The sequence below is a fragment of the Papilio machaon genome, chromosome 10 (assembly GCF_912999745.1).
Source record: "Papilio machaon chromosome 10, ilPapMach1.1, whole genome shotgun sequence".
Classification (NCBI taxonomy): Eukaryota; Metazoa; Arthropoda; class Insecta; order Lepidoptera; family Papilionidae; genus Papilio; species Papilio machaon.
The window spans coordinates 5,999,572-6,023,835 of record NC_059995.1 but is presented as its reverse complement, the minus strand read 5'-3'; the positions used below and the strand labels follow the sequence as shown (position 1 = coordinate 6,023,835).

At 33.0% G+C, this 24,264-nt stretch overlaps 1 protein-coding gene across 1 annotated transcript; it reads left to right on the top strand.

Moving 5' to 3' along the window:
• The first annotated feature begins 258 nt into the window (after window positions 1-258).
• Window positions 259-13,886, top strand: LOC106717995 (Down syndrome cell adhesion molecule-like protein Dscam2). Its single transcript, XM_045679806.1, has 33 exons — window positions 259-497; window positions 1,222-1,367; window positions 3,300-3,458; window positions 3,536-3,664; window positions 3,735-3,840; window positions 3,944-4,151; window positions 4,219-4,438; window positions 4,509-4,656; window positions 4,736-4,902; window positions 4,983-5,073; window positions 5,161-5,339; window positions 5,416-5,561; window positions 5,635-5,770; window positions 5,883-6,002; window positions 6,091-6,276; window positions 6,461-6,605; window positions 6,766-6,923; window positions 7,037-7,274; window positions 7,694-7,833; window positions 8,226-8,296; window positions 8,566-8,812; window positions 9,026-9,207; window positions 9,432-9,555; window positions 9,621-9,750; window positions 9,902-10,074; window positions 10,143-10,319; window positions 10,399-10,628; window positions 10,702-11,014; window positions 11,092-11,320; window positions 11,409-11,515; window positions 11,662-11,808; window positions 12,542-12,613; window positions 13,817-13,886. The coding sequence occupies exons 1-33, from the start codon at window positions 259-261 to the stop codon at window positions 13,840-13,842; spliced, it is 5,289 nt and encodes a 1,762-aa protein (XP_045535762.1). The 3' UTR covers window positions 13,843-13,886.
• Window positions 13,887-24,264: the final 10,378 nt, after the last annotated feature.

The window sequence follows — 24,264 nt, the reverse complement described above, 5'->3', positions numbered from 1 at the left end:
TTGTACGACGTAACTTTAAGTCTTATCTTTGTTTAATTTTACTAGATAAAATGTGTGTCTCATCTGCATTTTAATTTACTTTGCATAATATTATTTTGAATACAAAATATTAACCCGATAAAATAATTTATGTTACGTCACAAAGTTAAGCGTTAAACTAACGAGGTTTTCGTGCATATCAATATTTTGGATCAGGCGAACGAGCCAAAAATAAAGACTGAAATGCTAAATAACGGATGAAAAACAAATGTGCTGTCAATGGTTAAGAAAACTCATTTGTTTCGTCAAGGGTATAAAATACCATGGACACTGGCCATCATCGTGGCAGCGCTGGCCAGTGCGAAGCGGCCACACTTCACAGTGGAGCCGCCGGCGCGCGTGCTGTGGCCGGCCACGCGCGGCGCTCATGCTCTCTGCCGTGCCACCGGCCATCCCGCACCTGACGTTAACTGGGTCACTGCTGAGGGACAAATCCTTACCACTATACCCGGCTTAAGGTCAGTTTAGACTTACTTCGAACCTACAAAAACATATCATGACATTGTAAGATATAAAGGTTGTAGTTAGCTGGATCCACTGCAGGTGAGAGTTGGATGTCACTAATATGTTTTAGGTCAATATTTAAGCGATTTTCAAAGTTAATAATTTATTGCTAGTTTATAAGAAATACTGACTAGCCAACTGTATCATGATGGCAGATTTAATTATTATTGAAATTCAAATTTTCACTGAAATTTTTAATTCACTCTTTCGTTACAAACACGATTTTAAAGTAGTTAAGACTCAGTTCTTACGGAACCAATTTATAAATGACGAAACTAAGCTGAGCTCTTTAAGGCGAACTCCTAATAAATTGGCGTACTTTACGATCTCACTCCTTTAAGACTAAGTTAAATTCGAAGTCTCTTCCGTGCGGAGTATGGAGTGGTTTGAAAACTTTTCAGCAAAGTAAATAAAATATCACTTAAAGATTCACAAGTAGTTCATTAAATTTTATCATTTTATAATTAGTTTCAAATGTGTATAATTTTTATTAATGTATCTTTTATTTAACATGTAAAATATTTTTACAACTATTTACCAACTGTCACATACATGGTCATTTATTATTTACTTAAAAACTTCTTTTCGTTTATTTCTTTTAAATAATCCATACTACTTAGTAGACTACTAATACTTCCTTAGTGGAGTTCCTTAGTGACCAATGACCTTGTACATTAGGCATGTGTTAAACGACGGACGACTGGTGGTCGGCGCGAGACGTTCAGTAGTAGATGCCGGAGGGGGCGGTAGCAGCGCGATATTAAGATGTAAAGCGTCAAATAAAGCTGGAACTACTTTATCAAGACCTATGTTATTACAACCAGGTGAGAACTACAAACTTTTTTATTGAATAAGGGAGATAAAAGAAGGGCTCACCAGCTTTTATTATTATTTATCGTGTTATTATTCTAAGTGAACTAAAAAATCAGCTGTGTTTACCCGCAAAAACAACCAAACATCTACATAAATATGTCTGTAGATTCTGTCTTTTAAAGAGCATCGCGTCTGTAACTCTTTAGCTAGTTGCAAATTTTTATTGGGCAGCGATCACTTCGTTATTTTAGCAAAACTAAGCACTTGATCGTTTGTCTCTCCTTCTAGCTTGTCATTTTATGTAACACCAATAGTTAATTAATATGTCTTATTGCAAATGAAACAAAGGTCCTTTCGTTATAAGCAGATGTACTAAAAAAAAAACAAATTACAACTTTGAGCCGAGTAGAACCAATTAACTTTCCGTTACACAGCGAGGGAAATATGAAATAAAATGAAAAACAACCAACGGCCGCTCGAGTTTTTTACACGCCAAAACTTTTAATTAAGGAATTAAAAATGACATTACAGTGAGCTCGTAACAAGGTAAATTTTCCTTGTTCAAAAGTATTTGAAGCAAAAACAGTTTTTTTAAGTTAAATTATAGATCCTAATGCTAAAGGCGGCGGAGTGCGCTGTCTGAAAACTTTTAATAATGTAATTGAATATAATAGAATTACTTATTTTTAGACGACTCAGAATAACAGAGTTATTTTATAAGTACATAATCACATTACATAAATTACATACTATATAATAGTGAAATTGAAAAAATAAAGTAACACAAAATGAGTAAGTAGACATAAAGATACTCGTTATATCGACCGTTATCAGTTTCGCGCTTCTTTTCTATGACAGTGAACATAATTAATGAAAGAAGCTTCAACACAACTTATTTATTTAACTTATTTAAAACTTAACTGGAAAAGGTAAACAATAACATTTAGTTTGTGGTAAATTTTAATTGTGGCAATGGTAGAATAAAAAAGGTATTCGTCATAAGCAAGTAAGATTCTTTGGAGACTAAATTCTTGAAGTATTTTCAATGTCGTGTTGTATTCGAAAATATTTTTCCTTTACAAAGTGAGCTCGTGGTGCAGATTTTATTTACCATATTTTAACATTTTCCACACAATAGAACGGACTACAAAGGAAAAATTGAAAGGCAACAAATGGAGGCGCAAAAGAGGCTTATTCTTATTCAAATGAGTTTCGTAGAAAGTATTCGACACTTTGATATTTTATTTTTGTATTGTTTTACTAATGCTTTTTGAATTCGTATTTGCAAGGTAACGTATAGAATCTCTTTCTAAGAAAGAAGTAATATTCTCTATTTACATCTTAGTACCGTCAGTGCAATATTATTTTGGTAAAAGGTTAGCAATTTCATCATCATCAACATCTCCCTGACCTTATCCCACTCACGTGGGGTCGGCGCACAAGGTTTTATGAACCTTAATGTTTTGGCTTAATTTTTACGATCGGTCACCTGCCTGTTACCAACCCTACTTGGGAAAATATTCTACCCTAAAAGGTTAGCAATCTGTATGATTAAAATTGCTACAGAAAATACAAGTGAAATGAACTAATTTTATACAGACATTACAGGAAAAAGTTCTAGATAAGTACTATCTTATCTAGGAAGCCTTATTAACGATGGACTTACATGGACGTGTATCATCACTTCATTAAGTAAGGATAAAGTCGATACGCGATGAGGCTTTAATTTAGAGTTTACAGTGTAAATGCGTAGAAAAATGAGACAACGTTTAACATTTTTTTGTGTTTGTTTTTGTGATTTCAATCCTAACAAAAAGGTTAAAATTTTGTTATCATGTGGATCTACTAAGTATTTTAAAAAGAGAAATAGCTAAATATAAAAAAGTTGTTTTTGTTGAATTTTTTTATTTATTTAAATGTAAGTTAAATTATTTTATTCACAGTTGAGGATAACGTTTTATCACATTCTGTACGTCAGCTAACTCCGGCTAAAGTTGGCGGATCTGTTGTGTTGCGATGTGAGATATCCCCACAAATTGGTCTCGTTGATATCCGATGGATTCAAGATGGGCTTACACTTTCCACGAGTTATATTGGCGGCGGTAAGATGGATAACTTATCAATAAACTGTGGCTGAAATTAAAAAAAATAGGATATAAAATAAATTGTTTTGTAACAGATTCGCGTTGGATATCTGGTGCGGGTGGTTTCTTGTTAGGTGTAGATTTAACTCAAGCAGATATACAAGCAGAATATTCTTGTATAGCTTTGGACACACCAAGTCCAATCGTGAAACTTACGACAGATGGTGAGTTTAATGCAATATTTAGATCTTTAAATGGAACTTAAGTTTCTTAACTATTTTCTTTATTAAACAGATAGTAGTTGGTTAGAAAACAATGAAATAAACTCAGTTGAAGCTCGAACAGGAGATACAGTTATACTGCCTTGTATTATGAGACATGTCAATGGACATACTATTACGTAAGTAGATTTACTAAATATTAATACATTGGTACACTTGTGGAAGAGATGTCAATAAAGGAGATATTAAAATTTAAATTACACTATCAATTCAAATTATCAGTTGGCAGCGACAGGAAGCAAGTGGTGTATGGATAGCTCATACTCCTGGAGAAGGAATCGTTAAAGGCGGTGCCCTCATACTTCCCAGTATACGACCACATCACGCTCTACGATATGCTTGTTCAACGGGAACTGAATCTTCAACTAGACTTCTTGTGCGATTAATAGTAACTGAACCATTAACTGTCACTGTTACTCCAAATCCAATGGTAAGTGTAGAACTATTTCTTTATTCAATGCTCCATTCCAAAATGACATAATCTCTGCGCTTTTTAGATGCTTGGAACGGGTGGATCAGGAGTTTTTAATTGCTCAGTACAAGGTGGACGTGGCGGAGGCGTAACTTTAAGTTGGCAGCACGAAGGTCGACCACTTCATGCGCCGCAATCTCGGCTATCGCTGGGTCCAGTCCGATCACACCATGCTGGTCTTTATCAATGTACAGCTTATGATCACATAGATTCAGCTGTTTCTGGAGCTGAACTTGTTATAGCTGGTACTCCAAGTTCCTTTTTTCCATTCGTATACGTAATTTTAATGGTTATTATATCACAGTAAAATTTCAGATAGACCACCGAGGCTTATTTCAACATTTAGTGAAGCTGTTACCAGAATTGGACAAAGTATTGTATTAAGATGCGCGGCTAATGGTATTCCTCCGCCAAGAATATTATGGACATTAGATAATAGACCTTTGCCTTCTGCTCCAGATAAGTAAGTAAATGAAATTAAGTCTGATTAATTTTTAAAGACCAAATACTTTAACTTTGTTATACCTATGATTCTTGTACAGGTATAGTGTTAATACAAGAGCAGAATCTCTACCTAATGGTGAAGAAGGAGCAATTGTATCGACGTTAAGCGTCACAATCCGAACAGCAGACGAAGGCGGTAGATATGGTTGCAATGCTACTAATTCTGGTGGCTCTCATGCTCATCACGCAAGACTTAATATATTTGGTAATCTATAAAGTTTTAAAATTTTAGATGAGGTAAAATAAATAGTGATTGATGTTATTATTAATTATTTATCTTAACAGGTCCACCAAATATTCGATACCTGCCACCAATTCATGTAAAAACAAACACGGATGTAGTACTTAATTGCCCTTACTCGGGATATCCAATAAAGTGAGTATTTGAAATTTTAGAGAGAGAGAGAGAGCGTGTTTATCATGGAATATATGTTTCATTTTTAATGTTATTACATATCTGCAGAGAAGTTATTTGGCGGCGTGAAGATGGATCAGCTATAGACTCTAGTCTTGAATCTACAGAGGATATAGGTATATTAAGGCTTCCTTCAGTAAGAAGTACTGATGCAGGTAGTTACACGTGTGAGGTTAGAGCTGAGAGTGGAGAACTCGCTAGAAGAACAGTTCGTCTCGAAGTACATAGTAAGCATATAGTTATTACGAATATAAAAACAAAAGGCAAAGAGCAACAATTAACTTATTTAATTTTTTTTAACAGAACCGCCAAAAATAATGCCATTTCATTTCCCTGAGGAACTCGAAGTTGGAGGAAGTACGCAAGCAACTTGTAGCTTAGTGTCAGGCGATAAGCCAATATTATTTTCATGGCATAAAGACAATTTGCCAATACCATCAGTATTAAAGGTAAAAGAGGTTTTATAATTATTATAGACCTAATAATTGAATTTTATTGCATTACTATTTGATATGTTTCAAGGTCGAACAAAAAAACATGGACTTTTTCTCACTCTTGGTCATACATAATCTTTCCTCTGCACACACTGGTGAATACTCATGCAGGGCGACTAACGATTTTGGAACAATTAGTCATACTGCACCATTGATCGTGAAAGGTACTTATAAACATCGACATTGTCTTTATTGTTTGCTTAAAAATATTTAATTAAGATTTATGGGTACTTTAGAGTTGAATAACCTATCAATTAAAACAGTTATTACGAATAGAGTCACCGTCTTGGGTGTGGCGAGCTCAGAATACTTCAGTGTCAGTTGGAGCTGCGGTACTTCTGCCGTGTTCAGCTAAAGGTCAACCATTTCCCAGAATATCTTGGGAATTTTCTTCGGGTAAGTTTCTTTAATTGCATAGAATTTTAATAAGGTCTTTTATTCAAGATTTAAGGACTGTGGAACTTTAATTTTAAATTAATCATAGGAGGTGATAATTGGCACCATATTTTATGGAGTCAATCAGATACATCGGATTCCAGTGAAGGAACAGTATTATCTGATGGCACAATTTGGCTGAAAGCGGTTACATCTAATCATGAAGGATGGTATCGGTGTACGGCACGAGTCCAACATTCATTTCTACATCACTCCTTCTATCTTGACGTAAGAGGTAATTATATTTTCATCGCTTACAGTAATATTTGATAATACAGCTTCAATTACTAGAATAATTTCAGGAAAAGTGTTATCTAAGAAGCGATAATTTTAGTAATAACTGAAATGGAAGTTCAAATTTATCAAAAATGAAACTGTTTTAAGTTTTAAAAAAAATGTTTTGTTTTGTTCACGAATAGAGCCACCTATTTTAACAAGAGGTGACGGAGGTGGAGAGACTAGATGGGTGGTAAGGGGATCAACTGCGAGACTCACTTGCACTGTCAGAGGGGAACCGGAGATTCATTTACATTGGACACACGATTCACGTCCATTATCTTTACTGTGAGTAATTCTTTGACTATTTGTTTTCTTTAAATTTATTCAATGTGATTATGTAAGAACCATACAACCATTTAACTTTTTGGTGATGTTGCCATTATTAAATTATGAAAATTTTAATTATGTCGTATTAACAATTAAATTATGATGTCTTTATTAATAGTGGTACAGGAGGCGTCGAAACAAAAGACATAGGTAATGGATTGATAACGTCAGAAATAACAATTAACCACGCAGGCCCAGAACACGCCGGGGACTACCGATGTCTGGCGCGTAATTTGTATGGAAACGACGAACTACTTTTTAGATTATTTGTGAAAGGTATTTAGTTATAGCCATGCATTTGATTTACTTAAATCTACTTTTTGTATATACGAGACGATTACTTATACGATTACAGTTTTCTTAGTTTAAGTTAATTTGTCTTGGCGCAGAACGCCCCAACGTGCCGGAGGAAGTTCGTATTTCTGAATTATGGTCGAGAAAAGCTCGAGTAACTTGGAGAGCCGCACGAGGAGTAATTGTGTCGCATTATACATTACAATATAAAGCTCTTGCAGTTGACATGACAAATGTCGGCTTGAGTGTACCGATTCCTACATTGATGAACACCTGGGATACGCCGGAGGTTGTTAATGTGACACTGACGAACTCGGATCTACTTCACGTTGCGTAAGAAAACAATATTATTTTAAAATAGTTATTTAGCTATGCTTTAGGCTATCACAAAAAATAGAAAAGGATGTTATAAACTGTTATTCATAAAGGATAAAGGTTTTTTAATTCGATGAAATTATAGTGTCCACTTCTATATTAAATGAATAATAGTATTGTTAATTAATCTTTCAACATGTCTACTGTATACTCGTATAATACATTTATCTAAACATTCAAATAAAACCAACACAATTATGTGCTCACAAATAAATGGCAAAATTTGATGAATATTAAAACAACAAAGAGATAGATCATACCTAAATCCCTCGATCCGTACAAACGTGAAATATTTAATGATTGTTAGTGACGTTTTCAGTTGTAGTCCGATTTTCCATTACAAGAGGATTATTGTTTTAAGCCTATTGACCATTCAGATCGGAAGGGCCGGGGCGTGCCGGGGCTTTGGTGACGGGATTAGCTCCGGACACACGATATGTCCTTAGACTCGCCGCACACAACGACGTCGGGGCGTCCCCTTATACTACGCCTCTACATTTTACTACCAGGGAAGAAGGTAACTATTAACCGAGTTTTTTTTTAGCTGTTAGCTTCTTTATAGATCAAATAATATGCAATAGATATCATTTTAGGAGGGAAACAAGAGGTTTGCTTATGTGATTATCGATAGAAGTGGACACATACTTAGGTTCTTTTGTCATTCACGTGACTACTTGTGATCAGTCTGTAACTTTAAGTTCTATATGAATTGAAATACGGCAATGATATGCAATTTGACGCAAAGCGAACATGTCAATCAATCCAAGTTCTATTAGCACAATGAATTGCCAGTAAATAAATTCTGGTCACAAAACTTTTCTTTAGGATATTATTATTTTGTAAATATTTTGGTATTTTATAAACTGTGTCCGTCGTACCTTTACTTAAATTTCACAATAATTTGAACAGCCCCGGGCGGAGTGCCGCGCGACATAATAGTGAGAGCCCTGCGCGCTCGAGAGTTACTTGTCACTTGGCAGGTATTGTTTTTCATAACTTTTAGCGTATGTTTTCAACATTCAATTGTTTTATTTTAGATACGACTGTATTTTAAGATATAAAATTTTAATATTTTAAAATTCATAGCAATTTTCAAAAAGCTTAGAATTTCGATTTTTTAGAGGCTGAGATCTATTTTAATACATTAACCAGTAGTAAATTAGCTCTATCTTTGTCTTTTAATACACGTTATTTAAATTATTACGAATAACCAGAACTAACGGTTGAAATATGGTTTTTATAACTTTAGGCACCGCCGCGAGAAACATGGCACGGTACATTACTCGGCTATACGATACGTTGGTGGGAAGTGTCGGAGGAGGGTAAAGGACACGGTGATAACTCTGGTTCGGAGAGTGGTGCCAGTGCGGATGCGACTAGTACTACTCTGAGAGGATTGAAAGCGGCCACGAGATATGGTATCACTGTTAGAGCTTACAATGCTGCCGGTGCTGGGCCCATTTCACCACCTCATTATCGACACACACTTGAATCTCGTTAGTATCCTTAGAATTTAATATAAGAATATATTTTATTTTCAACTGCATGGTATATACTTTCTTAAGCTGACTATATAATAATAATAATTTTTTTGACTTTGTAAGTTACAGATGAAAAAATATTGTCTTCTATTTTATTCCTTGAATATGGGTTTTACAACATTGCAAAGAAAAAATACACTTACATTGAATTTTTATCTTTTTGGTTAGCACCGAATGGAAGTCCTGAATTGTTACCCTGCATATCAAGTGGTTCGACCTCACTTAGAATATCATGGCACCCACCAACTCCGGAATCGAGAGGAGGCATCATAACTCATTACACGCTACAGTACACAAGGCGTGATTCTGACCCTCTTTTACCACCTCAGGACGCATATTTACGAGTTCAGGTTTGTACATTATGTAATTAATTATAAACATGTGGCCTTTGAAATCTTTATAGATCATTTTTGAAGCCAATAGACTAGTAGGCTAGTATAATGTGTACCTACTTTTATCAGTATTCAATAATTTGGTAATATTTCTAAGGTTTCTAAGTTCTTTATATGCTTGTTTATTTATTCCTTTCTTAGAACCATGAGACCAAATTCAATTACGTTCTTCATATATTCAGGGAGAAGAAACAACAGTATCGCGTTTATCACCGTACGCTGAATATGAAATAAGGGTTCGTGCACACAACGCGGCGGGAGATGGTCCACTCTCTGCTCCTCAATTCTGTCGCACAGACGAAGATGGTATGTAAAAAGTTGTTCCACAAAAATATTTGAGTGAAAAAATTTTAACAAGAATTTATTTTCAGTACCAAGTGCGCCAGGAGGTATGAAACTTATAGCGTTGAGTGAACGGTCCTTAAGAGCATCGTGGCTACCTCCGTCGCAACCTAATGGAAAATTAACTCATTACACTTTATATGTAAAAGATTTGTCGGGGTAAGATTTTGAATGTTATTTAAAAGTTAGGTGAACAAAAGTCTCACTTAATTTTAAGTAATAAACTTACGTTTATTACAATTAGAAATTGTTTTATCTTATCTTTTCGTTTACCCGCTAATGTAGGTGTTAAAATGTTAAATATTTTTAGATCTCAAGAACCAAATGTTACAAGAATGAATGCATGTATTGAAGGCGAAGAGTGTATGAAACCATTACGAGGACTTCGTCCGGGTAGAACATACGAAGCTTGGGTCAGGGCTGCCACAAGCGCCGGAGAAGGTCCGCCATCAACAGTCGTAGCTTGTCAAACAAGTGCATTAGGTAACTTTGAATTAAATAACGTTAATTAGATAAATGTTGCATAAGTACTAACGTGAATCATATTTTAGCACCAGCTCGAATATCTTCTTTCGGTGGATTAGCTATGGAAGCAGCTGGAAGTTCTTTGTCCCTACGCTGTGTAGTAGGAGGCGTGCCACCTCCTGCTAAACGCTGGCTTCGAGCCGGTAATCCCCTTCATCCTGTTCCACCATTTCAATTAGAAGGAGACGCTCTACTTATACGAGGTATACAAGTTATATATTACTCTATTTCACTAAAAATATATATTTCTATTTGGCTCCAGTTTTGAACTTTCCATTCTAGGCTTAGAATTATCACACGCTGATAATTACACATGTGTTGCTGAAAACCCTCACGGCTCTGATTCTGTCACTTGGCGGGTAATTGTGTTACGACCACCAGCTCCACCAAGCTTAGCTTTGTTAGAAGCAAGGTCTAGAGAACTAGAACTTGATCTAAGGCCCACGCCACGAGCACCCGGACATGCACTTCCTAAAGCTTATACATTGCATTGGAGGCTTGCTACGCCTGAGGTAAATTAGCTGTTCCTATATTTTATCATCTAGTCTAACGTTCAAATTTTGAAAAAAACTGTAAATATTGTAGGGGGAATGGCGCATACAATCTGCCAATCCTGGTCCTGTGACCTTAAGTGGTCTACGATGTGGTTCAGCTTACCGAGCTTACGGCTCGGCCGGTGGAGCTCCCGGAACTGAGATAGCAGTTAGAACTTCAGGTGGCCCGCCTTCTGCACCTCCTGATTCTAGATGGATAAGAGCAAATGCTACACATGCGCGATTCGACACAAGCATATGGTCAGATGGAGGATGTGGGCCTGTAACCCTAAAACTGGAATGGGCTGGTTCTGGTGCATTGGGGGCAAGAGATGTACCGGTTGGTGGGGAAGTTATTTTAAGCGGTTAGTTTATTTCTACACCTTTGTTTGGTTTATTTAAATTTAAATTGAAAATATAAGCAGTTCATAATTATTGATAGGTTTAACTCCGGGTTCGAGATATCGCGTGGCTGCTCGGGCTTCTAATGAAGCAGGATTAACGCGAGAAGTTTATGAGTTTACGACAGTACCACTTGAGGGTAGTTTCGCTGAAGAAGTGGACGCCCCGTTCCCAGCTACAGCTGGCGAGCTTGCGCTATTGTTAGCATTATGTGCGGCTCTATCGTTAGCTGCATTGACTATACTTGCAATACTTTTGAGACGTAAAAGGTATCCTACAGATGACTACAATGCACTATAAGTACTTTTGTTTTATTTGTAAAATATTTAGATTAAAAATATACAACACATTTTATAGAACCGACGGTGTGGTGGCACGTGTCACAAGCAATAGTGACAAATCTGGCTGCGGCACTTACGGAGACGCGCCACATCCAACACCCAAATTATTACCAGATCCACCAGGTATAAAAAGATTACGATCAACTTCCATCCCTTTACAGATTACTCGGTTATCATTACTATTACTTCACTAAATATTGCGAAACTTCTAATTAAATGGTATTAACACTTAACTTTATTTATCTGTGTAAACGTGACGTGTGTATTAGATGTGTACGAGATAAGTCCGTACGCAACGTTCGCGGGGCCCGGCCTCGCGAGCGCTGGTTCCCGTGCGTATACACTGCAGCTGCGAGCACTCGCCCGACATGACGACGATGCCGCACCGCCTGCTCACTCATCCTCCTGTTGTGACGGTATGTTACTATGGATTTACACTATAATAATACTTGTATAAAATAAATTGTCACTATAAATTCATTAGCTCTTAATAAATAGACATGACAACATTTTTAATCAAAGTGTTACAATGAATTTCACGGTTATTGTATTATCTGTTTCTTTTTTATGACATAATTTTTTTTTATTTAATTTATAGTCGTAGTCATTCAGAGATTTCATTGTAGTTTACTGAGATTAGTGCAGAATGATATTTATAAGCAAAGTATAAATCACCACTAAATTAAAAAAATATATATTAAATATTGAATAATAACTACGGATTTTTTGCTATCTACTTATTTACGTAAATATATAAATTATTCAACTCAACGAATATTTGCTAAAGAAACCGCAAGTGTCGTGTTGGGTCTCCTAAAAGGAGAAAATGCGAATGCGGATTATAGGCAGGGGAGGTGAAGTAAATTTAGTTAAGAGGAATCGGGAGGGGGCTAATTTGATAGTATCCTACTTAATATGTATTGGTTCTTTTAATCGCTAGAAGAAATTCTATAGAGTTGTTTGATTTTTTGTTGATATTTGATAATGACACAATAAGTTGAAAGCTTCGCGATGGTTATCTTTTATGATGTACAGATTTAAGAACATTTCAAAGGTTTTTTTTTCTTTTTCAGTGTGAATAATGTTCAAAGTGACTTTATTATTAAACATGTATTACTTCTTATATATAATATAATAATTCTATTTTAGAAGAAACTTGTGTGGATACATGCGATGATCAAAGACGCCGACGACGTAGACGCCATTACTGCCCGGATCATGGTATGTACGAGTATTATAAATTTAAATAATTATTGATTAACGTTTCGAGAATTTAAAATAAGCAGACTTATGAAAAAGCTCAGTAATAGCATAGAAAAATCAAAAAAGTTCGGCTTGTATTTAAAAGTGAAGGAAACATTCAAAAGGGATTGCTGAAAATATTCAGCCGCCGAGAGCCTTATGAGAGAATAAAATGAATTAAGATTTCCTTCAAAAGACGTATGTTCTATTTCATAAAACTGAAATCTACTCTGATGTTTAAGTTATACACGAATGAAATGAATTTACCTAGTTCACGTATAGTTCTCTTATAAAAAAATAATTTGCATTTTATACATAACTAAAGAAATATTTACAACACAACTTATTTTACAGACTATTTTAGTTTACTTATGACGGATTAATAACCAAATGTTCAATTTTATTTTTCTTTAAATTATATATACATCTATCTATGTTACCCAAATATGTAGGAAAAATCACAAATTACAAACAACTTATATGATCTAAAATTGTATATGATAAGTGCTTGAATACTTTAAATGAATTTCGAAAATTTGAGGAAAATCTGCATACTAAAATATAGTTATTTGTTAGGTGCATATTTAATAAATAAAACTGCAAGATTTTACGTAACTAGAACGTAACACTGACCCAATTTTTAACTACATCATAACTTAACTCGCACTTGTATATGGTAAAATTTATATAAATAAATCAACTTAGTACATATGAATACTACCTGTATTTGTCCAAAATATAGTTACACGTTGTTCAGTTAAATAATTGTTTTAAATCGTTGAACATTAGTGATTGATTTATGGACGTGAAATTCGATATGAATGAAGTGAAATTGATATAAAGAGTATGCTTTAGACATTAATATGTCTCACCAAAACTACTTCCAATATAAGTGTATTGGTTTTTATTTGTCAAGATCGCATTTTGGAAGCCTATTAGCTGGTTAGCCGCATAAGCATATTTCAATAATCTTGATTTCTGATAGTATCCGATATCGGCATGCGATAAAAATCTTGACATATGTTTAAGCTAGTCTCAATAAAATATATAGCTTTTAAAAAAAATTAAATAATAATATATTTATAAAATTTAATTAGCTTTTAATTTTTTCCCTCCTTATAGACGTAAAAAAATTATAATTATTTAAAATAAATTGTTTACTGTTATAACGTTTGTCAACAGGTTGTTCGTTGGACTCGGGGAGTTGAGAGACACTGCCGGAAATTGTCAATATCTAGTCAACATAATTAGATCTTTACTCAGTTATAAAGTATTATTAAGGATGAAAATTTTTACATTAAATTTGTCTATTTATAACTAACCGTCTTTTATTTAGTATCTTGTCAAAATAATTTTAAGACTCTATTAACAATTAAAGCTGTATATTAGTTTCAAGGAAAAAAATATTAACCAAATTACACATCCTGTATTCTGTATAAACTCGAACTATTGCCGAAGTATGTCTTGTCATCGTATGAAAAATTGTATAATTCCTGGATCACGATATGTTCGAGAATATTACGCAAAACCATTAGGATATAATAAACACATTAAATACCTAAATAATCACGAACCTTATAAGTACACATAAGACGTATCAATGTATTATTATAGGTGGTCGTGTTACGTAAACTTATTTGATAACGAAAATTAATTTTGAAATCTCGTAAAAGATGGTATTCCTAAAAACGAACCAAGTAGGAAGCAGTCGGAATATGAGTAAGTAGTACGGAAAGCAATATCAGATCAATATCAGACATCAAAGTTGCCCTATTGTCGATTGGCATTTTTGAATTGTGTGGCAAGAAGTTTTACATTTGTGATACAGGATTGTAGTGTCGTGAGGTCTGATCCTTGATCTTTGCAGATAATTTGTACCCTGTTATAAAGCGGAGTTTGAATGGTAAGTCATCTTACTGTATTTAGTATGTACAGCAGAAACTAATTAATACGAGCTGCAAGAGTAACAGAATTATCATCGACGTCTACGGACATTCGCAACACAAGAACTGCAGATGTTTTTCTAAAGTCTATCGCTTTCGACTGAATATTTGCGGTTTCCTTCGATGTCGTAATAACCAGTTTGACTGTACAGTTCAGCTTGTAAATAATTTTTTTTTTCTCTGATTTATGCGATATTAAAATTTGTTTGAAGTTACATTAGAATAACATCATACTTTTGCGTGGGATAAACGTAATAACGGAATAAATTTACAAAATGTTATTAAGTCGACCCAAAACTTCAATGTAGGATAATACTTTAAGGGTCAGTTTTCTGTCGACTAGGAGTATGGGAATACGATTTACATATAAATATGTTATGTTAAGCTATTTTCTTATATTAACTTGTTTTGATATATGTATACATACAAACATTTATAATTTTTAGGGTTCATACATATATCAAAGGTTTTACCGTTATTATAATTAACTATCTTGAGAATGTAATTTAGCATCTAAACTACTTTCGGCCGCACTCGGAGTCATGTATCGTTACTAATATGGTGGTTTATAAATATAAATGTTACTAAAGGAAATGCATTTGACTTCTTAAGTAATCATGAAATTATTCTGTGTGTGTCAGTGTGAGATATAATATTTCTAGCTGTAGCGACTTCGTCTGCACGGAATTAAAAAAAAAAATAGCAACCTATGTGGTCTTCCAGACATGTTCTCATTTATGCCATTATGCCATTCCATCAAAATCTGTTGAGCCGAACATCCAAACATTCGCATTTACACTATTAGTAAGATTCTAGTTAGTTAACACTGACAAAATAAAAATAAATCTTGTCTTATAAATAAAAAAGTTACACTCAATTTAGTGTTGTAGTTGTTTCAGAATAACACGCCTACTCTATTATCATTAATGTTCACTCAAGCGCTAACTTTTAATTTCAGTTACAAAATAACTTTAGTAGTTTTCAGTTTGAAACAGTTTTATGACCTTTGCCACCCGTGTCCCGCACGGGTCAATTTTAATATATTATTTAGATTTTTTTAATATTTTTAGTTAAACTTGTATTAGTAATAGTAATGTAGTAGTAATTAGTAAAAGTACATGATGTTCTTATTGAAAAATAACGATATCCATTGAATAATTTCAGGATTTGGAACTATAAAAATAAATAAATAATTCTTCTCTTCATTACTCGGGTGTCATACACGATAGTAAATTTCGGTCTTTATCAAGCATTGATAAAGGCTTTTTTTATTTTTTAATAATTTTATTTAACTTGAAAATGACAGAATTTCAAAATTAATTTAACTATTACCTTTAACATTTGTATGTAAATTTAAGGTGTACGTACAGACCAACAGCCGTCCCAAACGTATTAGCTAACATTTATGTTTGGGCAATTTTGAAAACATTTTCATAAGTTAATGTAAACTCTGTAGGAAACGTGTGAAACTGTAGGTTTATGTCCCTAAATACCGTTGATACTTGCGTGTGCTTATGCAAAACATTTACATAAAATTTTGAACAATTTTATATAAACTAGTAATAAAATATGTTAACTTGTTAAATAAAACACGATGTGGCGAATCGGTTGAGACTGGTGTAAAAAAATGCTGCTTGAAATGTCGTGCTGTGCAGTTTCCTGGTCTTTATCTTCGGCTGCTTATTTCATACTAGCTGTCGCCCGCGACACCGTTTAAAAAAAAGTAATAAGTAGGCTATATGTTCTTCTAAAATATGTTCTACATCTGTGCCAAATTACATCAAGATACATTGAGCCGGTCCGGAGTTACCATTAATTAAACATCTATCTATCCATCCAACCATCTAAACATTCGCACTTATAATATTAGTAAGAATGCGCATAAGATCCGCATGTGCTCTTCCAACGCTTCGCTCTAAGTTTCATATTTCGAATCACGACTCGAAACGAGGAAAAAATATTGAAGGAGGTTTATATGTTGGACAGGACGTAGGAGGTTTGTAATGATAAAAATAAAAGACTACAGAGGTCTACACGGTGATGATACACATGTTCATCGTGTCATTGTAAACGTTTAATCTATAAAGCATTTCAGAACATCAAATTGCATTTTATATTGAACAATGAGAAATAGATAATTAAAATGATAAATCTTGAAATGTTCCAGCATTTCGTTTAGGGAGAATTATCCGAGTTTGCGTTTGACATTTCAATCGATGTCTACAAAGATGGCGAACAGTTAGCCAGAAATAAAAATGTCCTCGCTTCTATATTCCTTCAATTAAGAAACAAATCTATTTATTATGATCTTTATACGTGTTGTTTTTTAGACGCTATAAAGGTGAGTGTGACCCAAAAAAAAACTTTGTCATGACAAAAAAATAGAATAAAAATACGAATAATATTTTTGGCATTTTGCTTTTTAGCATTTTGGCAAAAAAAAAATCCTACCCATAGATAAACTGATACATTTTAAGTAAGGTTTGCTCTATTTTTTTTTATTATAAGTCGAATGTTGTATCTAAGAAATAATTTTTTCTTTTTATTGAAATATTTTTTCCGGTTTTCCCTTATCTGAAGGGAACAAAAAACGGTTTGGACGTAAATCTTTCCGAACGGTTTATGCAAACAATTTTCCAATCTCCTATCACAAAATCGACTCAATTTAATTGTCTTCCATTTGACCTAAATCCGTTCACTAAGCAACATAAAGCAGGGTGTTCACTAAGTAACATCTCACAATTATAAAAGTTAAGTGGAAAATGGATATTGTAATTTTTTAAATTAAAATAATCATAAGCAGACTGAGATCTTAAAATCCCCAATGACTAACAAAAAAAAAGAAAACTTTTTGCCAGAGGTTGCCAGTACTAAATCTATTTGTTATATTCCTTTTGTGTTCACTTAAATTACAATAAATTGTATAAGAGAAAAAAAACGTTATATCCTAAACAAACTTTTTGAAAATAATCATCTACTGTTACTTGGCGTCTCTTACTACATACTTGTAGTTCAACAAGTTCACTTTAGCTATGTGATTTACTTAGTGAAATGTATCCCTAACTCAATTCCGTGCAAATGACCGCTCTCCGAAACGCGGTATAGTGTTTCAAAGGCAACAAAGGATGTCAATTTCCTCCGAGAGAGGCGCTAACTGAGTTATTACTTTTTCTCTAAGCTGAAAAGCGTTTTAAAAGTACTTACATTGACGTCACATGATCTCTATTTCAAAAATGTTTGCATTTGTTGTACCGCAGTACATTTAAATAAATCTGTCTTTATTAATGATATTTTAGTTTTATTTTTAACAGTCGGGTTAAAATCAGTAATGATTTTTTTACAGTAAAAGGTGACAATAGTTGTTTCTGGAAGAGTTATAAATGCACCAATAAGTGAGTGTTATGAAAAAAAAAATCCTATGTTTTATATTCCTACTATTCCTATAAAAATACCCGATAAACTCGACTAATTGAAAATTAATAATTTTATTAAAATTATTTAAATGTGCATTTCAAACTGCCAGTATTTTTTACTTCAAACAAAGAAAAGTAATAACGAAAATATTATTATAAAATGTATTTTATTACACTTTCACAGCACTCGTCTTCCATTTTATTACAGTTCTAACGCCTCGTCAATTATCTACTAAGGGTAGCGGGTCGCAATAAAAATTTAACGTCCTCATTTGCTACGACGCCTGAATTTTTATAAAGTTTAATTGCAAAAATACAATCTCAACGGAATATTAAGTGGAATAAGAAATAAATTACTAAAATGTATCAAACAGAATATACATAATTAAGTGGTGCGGGAAAGTTTGTTACTAGAAATTATTACATTTTTAAGTAATAAGTCAGTCGGGTTTTTTAATTATTAATATCAATTATTTTTTTATCGTAATACTAGACAAAAACCATATTGACAGAGGTTAATTTTTACTGCCGGTGTTAAGACTTTTATTGATTGATAAAGAATGTTGATAGTTACTCTCAAAACAAGTTATTTTTTAAAGTATTAAATTACAGTTTACATTAATTTTCATACTTAGGTAGCAAAATATAATCAAGAAGCAAGCGTTCTCCTTTCAGTCGGCATAAAATTTTATAACGTAATGAACTACGCCCACATAATGCCTTTTAAATAATTTAGTATGTACTAAAGCATTTTGCACACCTGCCTTCCGATGTCTATGTTATTTATCTTGATTAAATTCTTTTAAAAGTATAGAGAAACGCATAAAAAAAAGTTAAAAAAAGAAAACAGTTACAAAAATGAGTTTGTATTTTTTTATATTCAATTACAATAATCACTTTGTTCTGTTTAACAGATTCACGAAGCCAGAATAAAAATAAAAAAATGTTTCATTTAATTAGACATTGAGTTAGTTACATTTCTGGGAAAAAGCTTTGAACAGGAGAGTTTTATCTTGCCTTAGTCCCTGTACTGTGTTAAGTTAAACGGTAATAGAGCATTTGATACTTTATTTAAATTATAAATAGAGTTTAAATTCCACTGGACTTGTAACAGTAAATATTCAGATCGTGACAATCAGAGGAGAGCGCTGTGAAAAGTCTTTTGCTAACGAGGTCCCCCGCCTACATTCTCATTTTAGCACAGCGTTACCCCTCGCCTACTATTTAAAATCCTTTTCCTTTGCGAAACTGTCATAGCATTTACGTTTATTGTACTTTTGCACTGCAAGCGCATTAATATAAGTGCATTTTTACTGCAAATCATATTTTAAATTAAAAGTAGTCAGTAACGAAAATGTATAAGATATTTTACGTTTTACTAGAGTGTATATTATTCATAGCTGAATAGGTAAAAAAAAAAACGGAACCTAATATTATTTTTCAAGTTATTGAACAAAAATGCTGAAAGATAAAATTCGACACCTCTACCAATCTATGTGATATCACATCGAATGTTATTCTTGAAAGTAAAGCCAAAATTTCCAGTTTTCCTTCGAAAACATTCCATCGAATTAAAATTTACGATTTACGATTTCGACGAATCGTAATACGTCGGTAAAATTACTTAAAAATAGCAACATATTTAAACATTTTACTTTATTCAACCATCCATAATCATTAGAATTTAATTTCGTTCCAGTACTTTCTGTATCCTTCATTTTACAAGTATGGTGCTATTCAAATTCGACTAATTTATGTAATGGTAAGCAGATGTGCGAAACATTTTAGGTTTACATTTTCAATATTTAATCAAAAACATTTTCATTTTTACTCAAAAACGAAGTTCTATTTTTTATTGTATCATTAAAATTATTTTCCCTAAGAAAACTTTAAGGGTTACAATTTGTTAATTTGAAATTTTATAATTAAGTATAACATTATGTAAACCGATTTTTTAAAACACACATTTTTTTATTACAGAAAATGTTTACGACTTATTTTAATTTTTTTTTTTTTAGTTAATGTTAGTTATACTTTACTAGCGTAAATTATTATGTGAATAATATTAACTAACTTCGTAAGGAAAAAACATAAAAAGGTTTCTAAATCTAAATTTAGCTAAAGCTAATTAGCAATAGCTCGAAAACAAGCTATGAACGAAGAATGAATGAATGAATGTTTCCGTTATTGTTTTTAAAAATAGGATCAAGCTAATCACAATTCACAATCCTGATTGCGATGTTGAGACTGATTGAAAGATTGAGTAACGTCAATAAGCCTGTATTACAAAAGACTTGTCTATTCAGTAGCTCATCTCAGTTGACAATCTAAGCGAAAGTACGACAAATTCGCAAAACAATGGCATTGTTCAAAAGACTTGTAGTATTTTGAATTTTCCATTCATGTTTGATGTCAAGATTTATGTAATATTTGACTCTTGACTTCAAATCTTTGTTAAAATCGTTTCAATTTCGTTACGTTATGTGTTAATAAATGTATTAGAACATTTTTGTTAACACCTTTTCTATCATAGTCATAAGAGGAAATATTGTTATTATGCAATTGTTAGGTTAGTGGATAATCATTGTAAGTTACCGATTGACAGAAGAGCTATCTGAGTAGTTATTAAAATTGATTAAGTAGTTTTTGAGTTCTCTTATAAAGAAAATAACTAAAATCGAAATGATATTTTGTTACATAATTCATAAAAAGTATTTCAGGAAGGTACAAAATATATGCGACAAATACAATTTCACACTCAGAGATGGATATCCAAATGAAGGCAATTCCGAAGTGCTGATTTTTCGCTTCGCTGAATGTCGGTCTGGCTCTGATTGAAATCGGTGCAATAGTTGCGCAGAAAATGCATTAAATTCCAATTGTGGCTCGCCGTATTTCCCTTGATATTTGTACTCACCTTCTGATAGGCATTGCTCCGTTTTCTGAAGGCACGTAACTTTTTATTAACTATAATTAGTGATGATTTGATTAAAAATACGTAGTATAATATCAATCATCCAAAACACATAAAATTTAAGGATTTATATTTTATCTTTGTAGTTAACAAATTAATTAATGAAAGAACGACCATTGTGGATGAGAAAACATTAATTAGTCGCAAGATAGTTTCCTTTCAGCTTATCCGTCAGGATCCTTTGTTAACTTGTATAAAACGAAATGATTGAGCCGGCGTCGCGACTCATCACGGTCGGAAAAATGACAATTCCAGCAGAATATTTGCAAAAAAAAAAAAAAAGAGATCGCTAACGAGCTAGTTTTCATCCACCTTAAATCCCTACAGTTTTTAATCCATCGTGCTTTTCTGCACGGGTAATATTTTAAAAATCCTCGCGCAATTTTCCGCACGGAAATAGTAGTCATAATGAAAAATTAAAGAGGACGCTTTGTACGCCCTCCACATCCGGTAATTAATTGCAAGTAACTACCTAACATTAATTTAAACGTCCAATTTTCGAATGAAGTCATCGGTTATTTTACTTTGATAATATTATGGTACTGTTTTATTTATTGTTTTTATAACAAGAAAGTAGATTATAATTTACACTTAATTAAATAACTTAACACTTTTTTAATTAAATATATGCACATTGTACAACATTTTGGACAACTTTCTCTTTTTGTTTAACAAAAAGAGAAGTGATGTATCAAATTACATTGTATTGTTACAATTTAGAGTATTATATTGTTGTTACGTAACGGCATCTAACGTTTATCGTTCTGTGGCGTTACAGTCTACAGTGCAACTAATGTTACAGTCTGATAACATAACATAGCATTGTCCAACATATGTAACATGTCCAACATAAAACTTTACAGCAGCAAAGTTACGTATAACATTTGTTTACTACTTGGTAAACTTTGTAATATACGAAGGCTTAAAACTCTAAATAATATTATAAATTAAAATTCCTATCTTTTTAAGACCCCTACGAAGCCTGTCATTGTTTTCATTTCTTGTTTACTTTAATTTTTATCAAAAACTAGCTTTTACCCGCGACTCCGTCCGCGCGAAATAAAAAAAATAGAAAACGGGGTAAAATTTATCCTATGTCCTTTTCCTGGTTCTAAGCTACCTGTCCACCAATTTTCAGTCGAATCGATTCAGCCGTTCTTGAGTTATAAATGGTGTAACTAACACGACTTTCTTTTATATATATAGATATTGCACAAAAGTTAGTTGCAAATATAAAATTGCAATGAAGTAGTAGTTGGCATTTATAAAATGACGATGTAACATGTTGCAAAATTCTCCTCGTCATCGTCGTCCAATTTCTTGCATTGGAAACCTTTTTATTCTTTACCTCAGGAATTTGCTGAGTCAGCGCAACTATTGTTACGTTACATTAACTCGCTCGTAACGTAATGTTGAGCGACCTCAACGGTCTTATATCGTATATCGCTTTTACATATTTTTTAAATTAATATGGATTTTATAAAGTGTGCTCAAAAAATTTAAATATAAATGGATTTAGAAGATGGGAGTGAAGACTGAAGTGACTGACAGACCGATTTCGAAGATGAAATCTCTTGAACCCCACATATATTTAGATAAAAACGGAGAGATTCACTTAGTTACGGATTAAATAAAAAAATAGTGAGTTGATAAAAAAAAACCTGGTGGTACAGTGGTGAATTTTCGAAAGCTTTTATCCCGCAACTCAAACACTCGAGCGATGACACGCCGCTAGTGTTGTTTGCAGAGCTCTATAAACGCCCGCCCGTTATGAGATAATGGCCATTGAAGTTTCTTTGGTTTACTTTTAACGTTTTTATACATAATATATAATAACATATTCGACTGTTGTCATGTTAGTGCAGTTGTATGAATAACGGACAGGTTTTTTTGTAAATAAAAGAATAAATCCACGTTTCTGATGTTTTATAAAGAAATGACAATGAATTATGTACGTGTTATTTTTAAAACTTATTCTTATAAGCTCTTAGCGATGGTCAAAGTAATATAGCGATTGACATAAAAGGTGATGAACCATGACATAAAGAAATCCTAATCATAGCTGATAACAACAGTGCAAGGTCGCTTTTTTTTAAATAGAACCAATTAGAGATTTAAAAAAATATTTGATTAATGTTTTTTAAACATGCAGTCTCTGAAAATGAAGTTAGCAAGCAAAGAGTTGTGTGAAAAAGTTATGCAAATCTGGTTATCTGTTTTCCAGCGTCCACTTAATCGAGTTCGTTCTCCTTTGGTTCCTAGTTGATTGCTACAAAATTGCCGCTCTGCATTTTTATGAAGTATTAACCTGGATAACATCGCTCTCGAATAATTATTCTGATTACTTCTTCTGTGTTGTGTCTATTTTTGTAACGACATTTTCTTGACAGTGATGGAATTTTTATGTCATACTAGCTTTCGCCTACAACTCCGTCTGCGCGAAATTAAAGAAACATTTAATTAGTAGTAATTCTAGAGACTGGTAACAACATACATACATCTTTCCATGTAAACTTTCGCATTTATATTTAGTAAGATTGGAAGTTATATGATAGGGGTGTACCCGTAAATATGTCTTCATCGGTTTTTTACGAAATCGTAACCGGATGAAAGCTAACAAAAAATACTATTTTCTGAAAATCTGAACTTTTGACAGAAAACATTAAGGTTACATAGAATATATGTCCAATGGAAATACCAAACCTTTAAATTCTACTGTTCTTTTTTACGACAAATTTTATATTGTTATCTCTGTTTCTTAAAAGATAATGAGAGGGAGGTTAATATGTTTAATAAATGTTTCGGAAGAAGAAACCTATGGTAAAAGCCGCTATATACTTTTTGATTCCAACAAGATATAAGAGCAATTATTTATTCCGTTTAAATTAATAAGGTTGAGAATTTCCTTTGTCCCAAAGTGGATTGCGAACGAGACTAATTGTAATATTTCTTTAATATTTGGATCCATTCCAAGTTATTAAGAAAGAAAAAAAATAGTATTTGAGATACCGTCGACAAGAAGCTTTAGATATGTTATTGAATTAAAAATAAAGAAAATTGTCGCGAAATCTCTGCAAATTGGCGATATTCGGCATACTAGTTTTTCAATTTCTCCAAAAAATAAAGAGATTTGGATGACTAGGTTGTTCTTTTTTTGAACTTGAACGGGTAATAATCCATCCCTTAAAAGAGACAAAATTTGTCTCTTTTAAGGTATAAAATCTATAGTAATTGAATTTCTGGGACGCCTCCTTCCTTAGAGCTACCAGTAACCTAAAATTAATTAAACCCCCGAGCTAT

Coding starts and splice junctions, on each gene's coding strand:
- LOC106717995 (XM_045679806.1), top strand. CDS start 259: ATGGTTAAGAAAACTCATTTGTTTCGTCAAGGGTATAAAATACCATGG. Junction 5,771..5,882: donor TGCACCATTGATCGTGAAAG/GTACTTATAAAC, acceptor TATTACGAATAG/AGTCACCGTCTTGGGTGTGG. Junction 11,015..11,091: donor TGGGGAAGTTATTTTAAGCG/GTTAGTTTATTT, acceptor AATTATTGATAG/GTTTAACTCCGGGTTCGAGA.